At 39.4% G+C, this 13,392-nt stretch overlaps 3 protein-coding genes across 8 annotated transcripts in view; 2 read left to right on the forward strand and 1 right to left on the reverse strand.

Annotated features, from left to right (window-relative positions):
* Positions 1–13,392, forward strand: part of LOC134670921 (uncharacterized) — a 236,359-nt gene that overhangs the window by 219,389 nt on the left and 3,578 nt on the right. The window lies entirely within an intron of this gene.
* The window catches only part of LOC134670912 (SWI/SNF-related matrix-associated actin-dependent regulator of chromatin subfamily E member 1-like), a 382,337-nt gene that overhangs the window by 87,102 nt on the left and 281,843 nt on the right, over positions 1–13,392 (forward strand). The gene's annotated exons all lie outside the window — the stretch shown is intronic.
* LOC134670896 (bridge-like lipid transfer protein family member 3B) overlaps positions 1–13,392 on the reverse strand; it is a 73,595-nt gene that overhangs the window by 2,215 nt on the left and 57,988 nt on the right. The window contains exons 25-27 of the mRNA XM_063528715.1: positions 11,266–11,409; positions 1,027–1,322; positions 301–412 (exon numbers count right to left, since the gene is read on the reverse strand). Coding sequence (XP_063384785.1) covers positions 301–412; positions 1,027–1,322; positions 11,266–11,409 — 552 coding nt within the window. The remainder of the gene's footprint in view (positions 1–300; positions 413–1,026; positions 1,323–11,265; positions 11,410–13,392) is intronic.

The following is a 13,392-nucleotide window of genomic DNA, read 5'->3' on the forward strand; positions in this document are numbered from 1 at the left end:
ACATTTGATTTGTTTATACGACAACGGTTTCACTCACTTGAATATTACCTGCCTAGAGCCTGAGGAAGGACCCCCGACGGCCCGAAACATGTCGCCAATAGCGACTAAAAATTCAAGTGAGTGAAACCGTTGTCGTATAAACAATTTAAAATATTTTTTAATTCTGAAAAAGGGTAAAAAGTCAAATCGAGTCGGGTGACTCAGACTGCTCGATATTGCTGTCCCGCTCGCACTGGGGCTATAGATAAGGAAAAACGGCTCAATGTACAAAATTCTTCGTTCTAAGTGTCCCCAGTTTACCTGCAAAACTCGCACGGCCTCCAGCAACTCCTGCTTGTCGGCCAGCAAGCTGGAGACTTCCTGCTGCGCCGTGTGCACGCACTGACGTAGCACCGACATCTCTTCCGCTTTACTGAAATTAATACATGAATAACATGAAAAGAAACACAATTGACAACAATCCTCTACAGTAATCAAGACTTTTCGAGATTCTACATTTTTTCTTACATTTGGTGTACCACAGTAACACAGTTTACAGACTGGGACGCGTCAGAGTAGGGAAGGCCGAGTTTTTACGAATTAATACTTTCGCTCTCATACCCCTATTATCCTTAACACATTCACTGCCCCCGACACACATGTGCGTCCACCGTCATACAAGTTTGTTCCACGGCCACGCCCCCTGGCAGTGAATGCGTTAAAGTAATCAACCTCTTCCGTAATTCTTCATTTTCACTACACACTATCAATCTTCCCCCCTTTCTCCTATTCAGGTTGCTGCGGTGTCGATGGAGACGGGATGACGTTCAGGAAGGCCGAGTCGTAAGAAAAAAACATACTTACGCTATTATCCCTATTATCCTCCTCGATCCTACCCAAACTAAAACATCTTCCGTAATTCTTCATTTTCTCTACTTAAATTATCAATATTCCGTCTAGCTTCCTCCAACTCCGGTTGCTGTGCTGTAGACGGGGACGCGATATGTGTCAGGAGGGCCGAGTCGTAAGAAAAAAAAATATACGTACGCTCTCAAATCTCTGTTATCCTCCGCAATCCTAGCCAAAGTCATCAGCCTTTTTCTCAACTCTTCATTTTCTCTACTCAAGCTGTCTATCTTCCCTCTCGCTTCCTCCAGTTCGGGTCGGTGCGGGGTGGACGGGGCCGGGCCCGGCGCGGGCGGGCCGAGGCGCAGCCCGCCGCGCCGGTCGCGCGCGAGGCGGAGCGCGGAGAGCAAGACGTCGAGCGGCTGCGGGGGAGGGGACGAGATGGAGCGGGTTGGACGGTCCTCGATTAGGTGGAGTTTCACGTTTTCTATTAATACCTGGAATAAATGTTATTCGATGTACAGTCGCCATCAGATATATCGGAGCGGCCAAGGTGTTCACGATATCTGAACACGCACTCTAACGCCTTGACAATAGAGGCGTGTTCAGATATTTGTGAACACCTTGGCCGCTCCCATATATCTGATGGCGACTGTACGGCCTGGCAGGAAAGAGTAGAAATTAAAAAGTGGCAGCACTGTAGTCTCGTCCCTTTCAAATCAATTTATATAAGAGAACGGGACGACACTAAGTGTTGCCACTTTTTAATTTCTACTCTTTTTTGCCAGGCTGTAAGCACAAATTGAAAGAGCCTCCTTAGTCGACTCGAAATATTTCGCTGATAGAGTCTGGCCAGCGAGTCGTGTCACAAGCTATTTTTTAAAATTCTTTATATGGCAACTTTTTTTCCTATCAAATAAGCTGTCAGTTTCAAGCTGTCATTTAATTTCATAGTAATTTTATTGCCAGGTGCGGTTTTTATTGAAATTTCCGCGTTTTTTTGTGCCACGACTCGCTGGCCAGACTATTCAATTAGTCAGTTATAAATTCTTCTATTTTGAAGTTATAAAATAAATCTGGTGACACGGAATTAAGAATTGGCAGCAGCACCAATAAGCGCTAGAGTCTGGCTAGCCAAAAATTGTTGACGGATATTTCGTTGTTGTATCACCAATTGTCTATGATTTAAAAAAAAGCTAAAAGTCAGTTGTCAATTTATGTCATTCATTCAAATTGTTTGCGGTTTATAAGGGGTTTATTTTAATTAATATTAATAATATCTATACTGAGTGAGGTTCGCAAACTATTATTCAAGCTCGTAAATAATTACGACAATGTGTGATGTCGACGTATAGCGTTGTATAACGAAAAACTGCAATGTTTACAACTCCAAAACAAATGTAAACAAATTAGAAGGTTGGTGCTCTATAATTATTTTGATACTTAACATTTAGCATATTTGGCATAGTACCTACTTATGTTTTTTTTTTGGTAATAGATTAATATTACGGTATTTAGGTGTCCGTGCCTTCGCTTGAACCACATTATGAGATAACACCCTTGTAACTCAGCCCTAATCAAGCGAATTCATCAACTAGTAGCGCCATCTATCGCGCCATTCAAGTACTAATGTCGCCCGGTTGCCAGCGCTCGGCTGCTTTCTCTACAGTACGCTTTTGTAACTCAGCCGAGCAACACGTTTACAAAGCAAGTTTAAAAAGATCGAGAAATTTAAATCGAAAAAATATTTTGAAAATCTCCGACTTCGTGACATTCCGCTCGGTGCCCATGGCCCAGCGACGAGACGCAGTGACCTTCCTACAGGCACCGTCATAAAAAGTACACGGGTACTCCTCATGGCCTTGTCCTGTGGGACAACAAGCGTCGTCCCGTGAGACGACATGGCGTCGTCCCGTGAGACGACAAGCATCGTCTCGTGTCTCGTGAGACGACAAGGCGTCGTCCCGTGAGACGACATGGCGTCGTCCCGTGAGACGACATGGCGTCGTCCCGTGAGACGACATGGCGTCGTCCCGTGAGACGACAAGGCGTCGTCCCGTGAGACGACAAGGCGTCGTCCCGTGAGACGACATGGCGTCGTCCCGTGAGACGACATGGCGTCGTCCCGTGAGACGACATGGCGTCGTCCCGTAAGACGACAAGGCGTCGTCCCGCAAGATGACATGGCGTCGTTCCGCGAGACGACATGCGTCGTTCCGTGAGACGACATGGCGTCGTCCCGTGATCGTCCTGACAGACGACATGGCAGCGTCTTGCAAGACAACGAGCATCGTCTCGTTAAAAGACCTTGTGACATTCCGCTCAGTGCCCGTGGCCCAGCGATGAGACTAAGTGAGCTCCTATAGCCATCATCATAAACAGAATACCTACGGGTATAAATGGCACATGGCGCCGTCCCGTTGGACGACAAGCGTCGTTGCGTAAGACGACATAGCATAGTCCCGTGAGTTGACATGACATTGTCCTGTGGGACATCAAGCGTCGTCCTGTAAACAATAAGGCGTCATCCTGTGATACGACAGGCATCGCGATGAGTTATGTCATCATGTGAGAAGACATTTCACCATCTTGTGGTCGTCCCGTAAGAGGATATTGCGTCCTATGGGCTATTGGACTACATTGCGTTGTTCCATAAAACTACATTTTGTCGTATCGTGAGACATTAATGCGTCGTCCTATGAGACGATATCGCATCGTCCTCTGAAAAGACATTGAAATTGAAATGACATCAGTCTCATGGTCTACCACTAATACGGTAGCGGACGTCTTATTGGTCGCTTTATCGTTCGATGTCTGCACGGCCGGACTCGCATTTAAGGTCTGCATGGTCATGAACCAATGTGCGACCCAGTCAGTGGGCGTCATCATCATTGTAGCTGACCAAATGGTGTGTCACCTTTTAGAACGACGAGCAGCAGAATTTCTATTGGCGGGTTTGGCGCGAAATTGATAACGAAATGTAGTTACAGTAATTGTTTCAACCTGCCAGGGAAAAAGGCAGGTTTCCGTCTTGGTCGTGTACAAATGTTGGTCTTGGTCGATAACTGCCATCTCAGTTGCCGTGAGATACCAAACAAACCAAAAATATACATTCTGAGGATCCTAAACTGAATGACTAACTGGCCATGGAAAATAGCAGTTAAGAAACTGTGAAAAGGGAAGAGTACAAAGTGAAAAACCGTGTGTTATACTTTGCCCAACTAGATCCTATACCAAAAAGAGAGAGGGGGAGGGAAGAAAAATTGACGTTAGCTTTAAAGAAGGAAAGAAGACTAAAGCTCTCGCTTCTAAATAGGAATACCAATACACGTATAATGCCAATTCATTAACGGCTCTGTCATAGGCTTACAAAGGATATCTCTTTATTGCGGCTCTAAACCTGAAAATAAATAAAGAGTTAATGATATATATGACTGTATAATCGTCGCACTAAATCCCTCTCTTAAATGATGAATGACTATGCGACTTAATAGTGTCTTTGGGAATACTGAAGCATCTCTAAATATTGACAATTAGCTAAAAAATTGCGACCTGTCACAGATAAATCTTTTACTTAGGTTAAATCGTCTACTATGTAGCTGTGAAACTGAGACCACTGAACTAAGAGTAATACCTAGAAAACACAGGGGCAGGATCGCATTCCGTCCATGAGACCGAACTGACAAAGGCATTTTTAATGCTGTAAGCAACAAGCTCCACTTCGGAAGAGTATCTAAGCAGCGGTTTGTCAATCAACCTGCGCCGTCGGTATAACAATCATGCATCATAAAACGTTGACCGTAAACGTTACATAGTTCAATTTCAAAGGAAATGAACTCCTACTGGTGATATAACTATCGGAAACAGACGGCATTTGTAGGAGGTGCTTTTACATAATGTCTAAAAGGACCCTATATAGTACAATATTAATTTAGTACAGCAATCCGCATAGTTACCCATGATTGTTAAATAGGACGTGAAACATCGGCTTCTATAGTGGTAAATGTTATGCCTATGTAGACGATGAAGCACCCCTTCAAATTATGCAAATAAATAAAGAATTAATGAAAAGATTTTTCGGTAGTTTAGTTAGAGTGGAGTTACTGATTCTGTTTCGAAAAATCGCGTATTGAATTAGAGGTGAAGCCGACTAAGGGACTAAACTGTCGAACCAACAGCCACGGTCCACGGCTTTACCTACATCTAAACGATAATTGTTTAATTTTTCCAAATAGATAACTTAAAATGAAGTCACTTCAGAAACTTTGAAACCAAGTGGACTGCGGAGCAAGCCAATATACATACAAATGTACAACGTACGTAAACGTACATACTATCCGTAATATGTAGAAAATATTTGCAGGCAGTCACCGATAGCAGATACCGGATTCTGAAAGAACACGGACCAGAAATATCCTTCTTTCGATTTCCAGATGAGAGGCTTCCTTGGCAGATAAGGAAGTACTCACATGATTTTATAAAGAATAACAACATACGGTGGTTCAGGCAAAATGCAAGATCTAAGCGAAATGTGATCCTGGTAGTGAATCAAGACTACAAATATGTTCGCCGGTTAAATAGAGCCTGCAATTTACTCTGAAAATCAACACTAGTTCTGCCGACATTGCAGCATTGCCAGATCTAAGTACTACAAGCTTAGCTGAAAGGTAGTAGTCCAGGGTTTACAGCATACTGTTGTAACAAGTCTCGTAGGGCATGTAATTGGAAACATCATCGTCAATGCAATCAATTAGAGTTCCAGGTGTAGTACCCTACAAAATCATCGTGTCTTGGTTAAAGGGCAGATGTGCTGCTAATAGAATTACAGCATTAGTTGTGAAGACAACTACAATTCATATATTTATATATTCATGATAATATGCTTACATCATTGCATATGAGATATCTGTAGACATATATCAGTGTTACGTCAGGCGTAGCTCACTCCGCGATTTTGTCGCGTCGCTCCAAGTAAATGCGGCCCACACCAATTTTGGTGTCTAGCACTAGTAGCTGCCGCGCACCGCTATGTAACGGACACCTGCTCGCGTTTGCGCCACCTTGCGGTCATAATCTGTCGTAATAGACGCGTTTTGTTAGAGAGTGAACCTTCTGTACCTACAGTACATACTATTATTTATTCTATGATTACGTCAAGGTAGTGACATAAATATAATATGTCGCAGAGAGGCCAAGATCATCAAATAATTGTTTATTTGTGGGCATCATGATGCCTAATTAACCCTAGGGTTCCCTCACGACAATAAAAACAGTCTAAAATCAATTGATACACAACTTAATTGCACGAAAGCCAATAAATATCATACAACGTCCTTGTATTGCTAAATTTCTAACCAAAGTACCTACAAATTATTAATAATAATAATTCAGCCTATATACGTCCCACTACGGGGCACAGGCCTCTTCTCACTCGCGAGAGGGCTTCGGCTAGGGTCCCCATGCTGCACAGTGTTTCGTCTAGAACAAGCTAGGTGGACAAAAGTCGTTATCAAATTATCTCTAATGAGTCATTAGATATGATAAACAACATGTTGAAACCCCCAAACCCATTAATAGATTATGTCTAACTTTCTAATTTTATGAGCCATAGGGTGCAGAAGTCAGCTAATGAGGTAAGTGCAATTGCACAATTTAATCAGTTGCAATTTTGTGATGCGTTCAACGACATCTCTTACAAGTAAAACGTTATTTTATGAAAAGGTTTGGTAATAGATCTTATAACTGAAGGTAAGCACTTTATATTTTTCATAAAAACATGTTCATATCAGTTGTAATAATGCTCGTATAGAGCAATAAATATGCACTTAAAAACGTGATGATTTTTTCTTCATTTTATAACTTTGATAGACTAGCAAATACTTGACACCGCTTGACACCGGTCTAGATTTTTGATATTATTTACTTGCATAATTCTATTTTATGATGGTGTATATTTCATTTTGCAGAAATTTGCATAACATTTTTTTTTCATTTTTTTTGCAGAACACGTTTTCTCTATTTTAAGGAAGGGGTTTTTGAAGAATGGACAAATAAGGGGAAAAACGACGAAAATTTCCACCTTTATCAGTTTATATTGGTAAAATATGAGTTACGAGATTTCAAAGAAGAGTCTGAGAGACGGTTAAAAAATATTTTAACCAGTTATTCATCAAAACTGAATACCAAGTGGAATAGTGCGTCAAGATTTAAAGAAGCAATTTGTGGAAAAGTTTAAAAGTGGTATGGATGGCCAAAATATAGAATTACGAGTGTACATAACTAGACCAAGTGCATCAACGTCGTCTGAAAATGTTAATCCTGCAGGAAGACCCAAATTAAACTTCAAAAGTTCCCCTTTTGAAACGGAAAAAACGCTGAGTTAAAGATCTGGTACAATTATGTACCTATATTTTAACTGCTGCCGAAATCCCGATTGATTCGTGATCGACAGAAAATAGAACACGGCAAAAATGTTAAAAAATATTAGAGAAAGTCCACTTAAGCCAACGTAGTCTTGTTCTTACGACAGCAGTAGGTACTTCAATGAATTCTAGGCAGCTAAGTGTTAATGAGGCATTAGCATATTATATTGAGTCAAAATCGACAAATACAAACTTACAAGCAGACTAAAATGTGGTCAATGAAGGGTGATTATCATAAATATTCATTATATCATTATTTGCCCAATGCAAAAGGTACAAGCGTGTTATATCCTTCAGAAGAACTTTAAAAAACTTACGCAAAACAAGGAAAACAATTATTATTCTGATATAATACATGAGTAAGAACAGATTATAAGTTATTAATAATTAACAGATTAATTATTAATAATAAGTTAAGTTTTAATTAATTTTCTATATTACATTTTTATTTTTTTTGTATATTTTAAAGTAAATACTATGAAAATAATGTATCTAATGAACTGTAAAATTTTGTTTATTATTGTGTTAATAATTTATTTGCAAAAAAATATATAATTAATTTAAATATATATTTTATTTTAATTTTTTTACTTTTTTTCATGGTATTTTAAAATTTTTAGTAAATTATATTTAATTAAGCAATACTAACCATAATACTACCCAAAAACACAAAAAAATAATTTTGTCCACCTAGCTTGTTCTAGACGAAACACTGTGTGCTGGCCTAATGCGGATTGGGGCTTCAAAGTACAAATTAAGTAATCAAATTAATATTTGGTAATTAATGCGTCTACACATGTTAAGGTTTGACAGGAATTGTGCCACAGCATCGCCCGCGCGCGCCGTTGCTGGCGCAGCACTTGAGATTAGATGATATCATGAGACACCCGTGGCTTGTGCAACTACAATGCTATAATGCCAAGAACTTATTGGTTCTCACCATATACAAATAATAATAATGTTTTAATTTTTCTGGGTGTTACGAAAGTTTCGCAATTGGTTTGAAAAGGTTGCACTCTTTTCTTAGTCAAAGAGTCTTCCACCATCAGTCAAGAGGTTTTTACACTCTTATAGAAGATTGTATGTATACGAAAGCATTAAAAACTCACAAATCGTGCTAAGTCTAACAATAAAGCATCGTACAATCCATTACCAGCGCGCGAACCATAAAATCTTCAGTTTGGGAATCAGCTTACCACCAGAAAGAGTGAACATTAAACAACCTACAATTACAAGCCTTTGTTATAATTAGCCTAAAAATTATAGGTGAAGGCATTGGAATTATTCAAAGATTAAAAAATCTTCTAAAATATCCTACATGGTAGACGGATCTTCAGTCTACGCACAATATCATGGAGAGATGTCATCCACAACAACTGGAGTTGTCAGCATCACTTTAAATTCATAATCATCGCCTTCATACGATTGTCACCTGCGTGTCAGTGATTTTGTTCATTCGTTAAATACATTCGCTTGCATGACTGACAAGCATATAATATAAAAGCTTGGTTGACCCGGCACCAGCTTAATTGACATGTTTCCAGTTATCTGTGATTCATAATTGACACTTGAAATAGGTAGGAGAACTAGGAGGCCTACCTTTTCATAAAAGAATTAATATCTATTCATGAATTACTATTAATATGGTTGTTTTTAAAGCAACCCTCGCCTAAAACTAATCAGTAAGGTAGGATGTATTATCGGCTCAGTTGAAACTATCTACTGCTGAGAGTTGTTACTAGTTAGCAACGCATGCATCATGGCAGGTCGCACGCAGGTCATGAAGTGTTGTATTTTCTTCTTCACTTTCTGACGCTACTTTCAGGCAGAGGAGTACTCGATTCGAAATAAATCTCAATGGCTTCCACAAATAAGTACATCATGTTTATAATTTTTTTTTTACACGTTTATTTAAGGAATATGTTGTCCTTATGTAATGATAGCCCATTAACAAATAAACCTGGTATACCTAGTCAATAACTATTTATATCTAAATAATGACAATGTCGTATTCTAGTGGGTACCTATACTTACAAACATTTGGTTATTTGTCCACATAGACCTATATAACATTACATCTGGCCTATCATATGATGCAACTTACCAATTTACATTAAATTGTTGGAAAATACGATAAATCAGAGAGAACCCAAGCTTTTCCAATTAGTTACAAATTTTTAAACAGTGGATGGGCCGACAGTGCTATTTTTGTGGTAAGCAGTAGATAAGTAGTAGTAATATCATTACATCATACAACAAAACCTTTTTATCACCTAGTGGGCTATTGTAAGGAAAGCATCAGAGGTAGTTTGGACGGGTTTAGTGTAAAACTCACTCGATGTGGTTCACGTTACATGCATCAGAGCTACTACTTCAGATAGTGGTTACACTTAAAAATTGTACGACCTACAAGTACCTTCTTATGTCTTTAATTATGATTTTAGGGACAACTTTTCAACTAATAATTACACAGTTGTTTTATATAAAAAGTTAAGTAATTTTATAGTAGCAACGGATAACTTATGTTGCCAGTCAGTGCTAACAATTGTCTCATCTATCGGTAATTCCAAATAAGGAAAATCTAGTTAAGGTTTGACGCAAACAATCCTTTAGTATATCTATATGGAATAAATTTCAAGCCCACGTTCTTATTATGTGATTTTTGCATAGATATAAATATTATCAGTCACAGTACGCCCGGACCAGCGCCGGCAGAGGTTTAAACACGTCTCATAATGTGGTTCAAGCGAAGGCACGGACACCTAAATAGAACCGTTTTTCCCCCGAAGGGTAAAAAACGGATATTTAGGTTCCTGCCGAAGCTTGAACCACACCTAAGGGCCTTGCCGGCTTATGTGGTACTGAAGAGAAAGCAGCCGAGCGCTGGCAACCGGGCGACATTAGTACTTGAATGGCGCGATAGATGGCGCTACTAGTTGATGAATTCGCTTGATTAGGGCTGAGTTACAAGGGTGTTATCTCATAATGTGGTTCAAGCTTCGGCAGGAACCTAAATATCCGTTTTTTACCCTTCGGGGGAAAAACGGTTCTATTATCGAGCTAGGTCTTATTTATAGGTACTACATTTCATTTTTTGCCTTGTTACAATGGTTATATTATATGGCGAGAAAGTGTTAACACATATGTTTATCGTTGACTGTACTTTACATAGTGGTAGAGTCGCACCAAACAAAGTCTGCAGCGGATTTGATAGCCCACGCAGTGTAAGTATTAAGTATACGTCATAATTTCATAGAAGTTTGACATTTAAAATGACACTTGCACTGCGTGGGCTAGCAAAATCGCTGCAGACTTTTTACGGTCTGACTATAGAAATTATGTGAGCTGACTGAGTGCACGTCAACGTATATTTAACTTACTTATAAGTTATATCCTTAGGTACCTTACGTGTGCACAGAAAATCAAAAATATTTTCTAGTATCAAAACTATAATTCCTACTACACAAAGTGTGACCAGCCGAAGATTTTTTGAATTTCCCGCCAAACATTTGGGTAAAATTTCAGTAGCCAGACTCTACTTGGTATTATGTTGTACTTCTAGAAACATTATTTTATTTAATCAAATTTTAATTATATTTATTCTGTATATATAGTGATAAGTGTAAAAACTAACATAGCTATAAGTACATACTAACAATATCTATGAGTCTGTAAAAGTTACTTGAAATAAATGATTTATTTTATTATATTATATTATATTATATTAATATGAAAAATTAATAAATATTATAGGACATTCTTACACAAATTGACTAAGTCCCACAGTAAGCTCAAGAAGGCTTGTGTTGTGGGTGCTCAGACAACGATATATATAATATATAAATATGTACTTAAATACATAAATGCCCTTACTGGGATTCGAACCCAGGACCATCGGCTTCACGGGCAGGGTCACTACCTACCCACTAGGCCAGACTGGTCGTCATGATAATAATTACTAGAGATGCCCCGATTAGTGGTATTGCGAATCGGCATTTTATAGCATTAACATACGTACTTCCAAAGGCATAGGCGGCACAAGCACCTCGTCTTCAATGAACTCTGCGAGCGCCAGGGCCGTGCTCATGTTGAGGGCTATGCTCAGTTCTCGAACACGAGCTTCTAATAGTTCCTCGCATGGCGCCAGCCCTGATGTTACACCCTGAAAAATGTTTACAACATACATTTTATCGTACAATTCGTACATACATATATATCGGAAATTAAATTATGTACGAAACATTATTTAATTTTTACCAGTCGAGCCGGCCAAGTTTTAGAGAAAATAAAACATCTTGAGGAAACCGGAGTTAAACCAATGCGGCCTAGTTTCCCACTGGGTTGGAAGGTTACAAGGCAGTAAAATCGAATGCATTGGTCAACTGACGTTGGAGGCTCGGTTCAGAATAACTTGGTAAACTCACGTTTTTATCAGGAACTCTCGACAGTTCTGTTCTGGTCATCCTAGCGGCCACTTTTGGAGTATCTCTAGGCTTCAGGTCGCACTTGTTCGAGGCTCGGTTCAGAATCACTTGTTAAATAACTTACGTTTTCATCAGGAACTCTCGGCAGTTCGGTTCTAGTCATCCTAGCGGCCACTTTTGGAGTATCTCTAGGCTTCAGGTCGCACTTGTTCGAGGCTCGGTTCAGAATCACTTGGTAAATAACTTACGTTTTCATCAGGAACTCTCGGCAGTTCGGTTCTAGTCATCCTAGCGGCCAGTTTTGGAGGGTTGTCTATTGTTTGTCCGAACATTATATAAAATAATACTCATTTGCCCGAATTTTATTTGCCCGAATTTCATTTGCCCGAATTGTTTGTTTACCATAAAAATGATGTGACATACTCTTTGTTTACCCGATTATTAGATTCCAGAACGTACGAGTGCCATACGTGTTGTTGTCCATATTATTAATTGCAATAATACTATTTAATAGAATATTTAACCTCACCTAACCCACTTTTCCAGTAGTATTTATTTTCTGTAAGTGTCGCAGTTCAAACCTAACCTAACCCATTTTTCTAGTAGCATTTGGTTTGTGTAAGCGTCGCAATTCAAACCTAACCTAACCCACTTTTCTGATGGCATTTCTTTTCTGTAAGGGTCGCAGTTCAAACCTAACCTAACCCTACTTTCCTAGTAGCATTTATTTTCTGTATGGGTCGCAGTTCAAACCTAACCTAACCCACTTTTCCAGTAGCATTTCTTTTCTGTAAGCGTCGCAATTCAAACCTAACCTAACCCACTTTTCTGATAGCATTTCTTTTCTGTAAGGGTCGCAGTTCAAACCTAACCTAACCTACTTTCATAGTAGCATTTATTTTCTGTAAGGATCGCAGTTCAAACCTAACCTAACCCACTTTTCCAGTAGTATTACTTTTCTGTAAGGGTCGCAGTTCAAACCTAACCTAACCCACATTTCCAGTAGCATTTCTTTTCTGTAAGGGTCGCAGTTCAAACCTAACCTAACCTACTTTTCCAGCAGCATTACTTTTCTGTAAGGGTCGCAGTTCAAACCTAACCTAACCCATTTTTCTAGTAGCATTTGGTTTCTGTAAAAAAATATGTTATGGCTAGTGATAATTATGGCTTACAATGATGATGACAAATGATATTATTGAAATTGATTTTATGGGAAACAAAGTTTCTGGCACGTGACTAATATAGTAAACAATAAGTATTGCATATGTAATTATGGGAAACAATATAATGGTGTATACCGTTTTGGAGTATCTCTAGGCTTCAAGTCGCACTCGTTCGAGGCTCGGTTCAGAATAACTTGGTAAAAACTCACGTTTTCATCAGGAACTCTCGGCAGTTCGTTTCTAGTCAACCTAGCGGCCACTTTTGGAGTATCTCTAGGCTTCAGGTCGCACTTGTTCGAGGCTCGGTTCAGAATAACTTGGTAAACTCACGTTTTTATCAGGAACTCTCGACAGTTCTGTTCTGGTCATCCTAGCGGCCACTTTTGGAGTATCTCTAGGCTTTAGGTCGCACTTGTTCGAGGCTCGGTTCAGAATCACTTGTTAAATAACTTACGTTTTCATCAGGAACTCTCGGCAGTTCGGTTCTAGTCATCCTAACGGCCACTTCTGGAGTATCTCTAGGCTTTAGGTCGCACTTGTTCGAGGCTCGGTTCAGAA

Source organism: Cydia fagiglandana, chromosome 14 (assembly GCF_963556715.1).
Source record: "Cydia fagiglandana chromosome 14, ilCydFagi1.1, whole genome shotgun sequence".
NCBI lineage: Eukaryota > Metazoa > Arthropoda > Insecta > Lepidoptera > Tortricidae > Cydia > Cydia fagiglandana.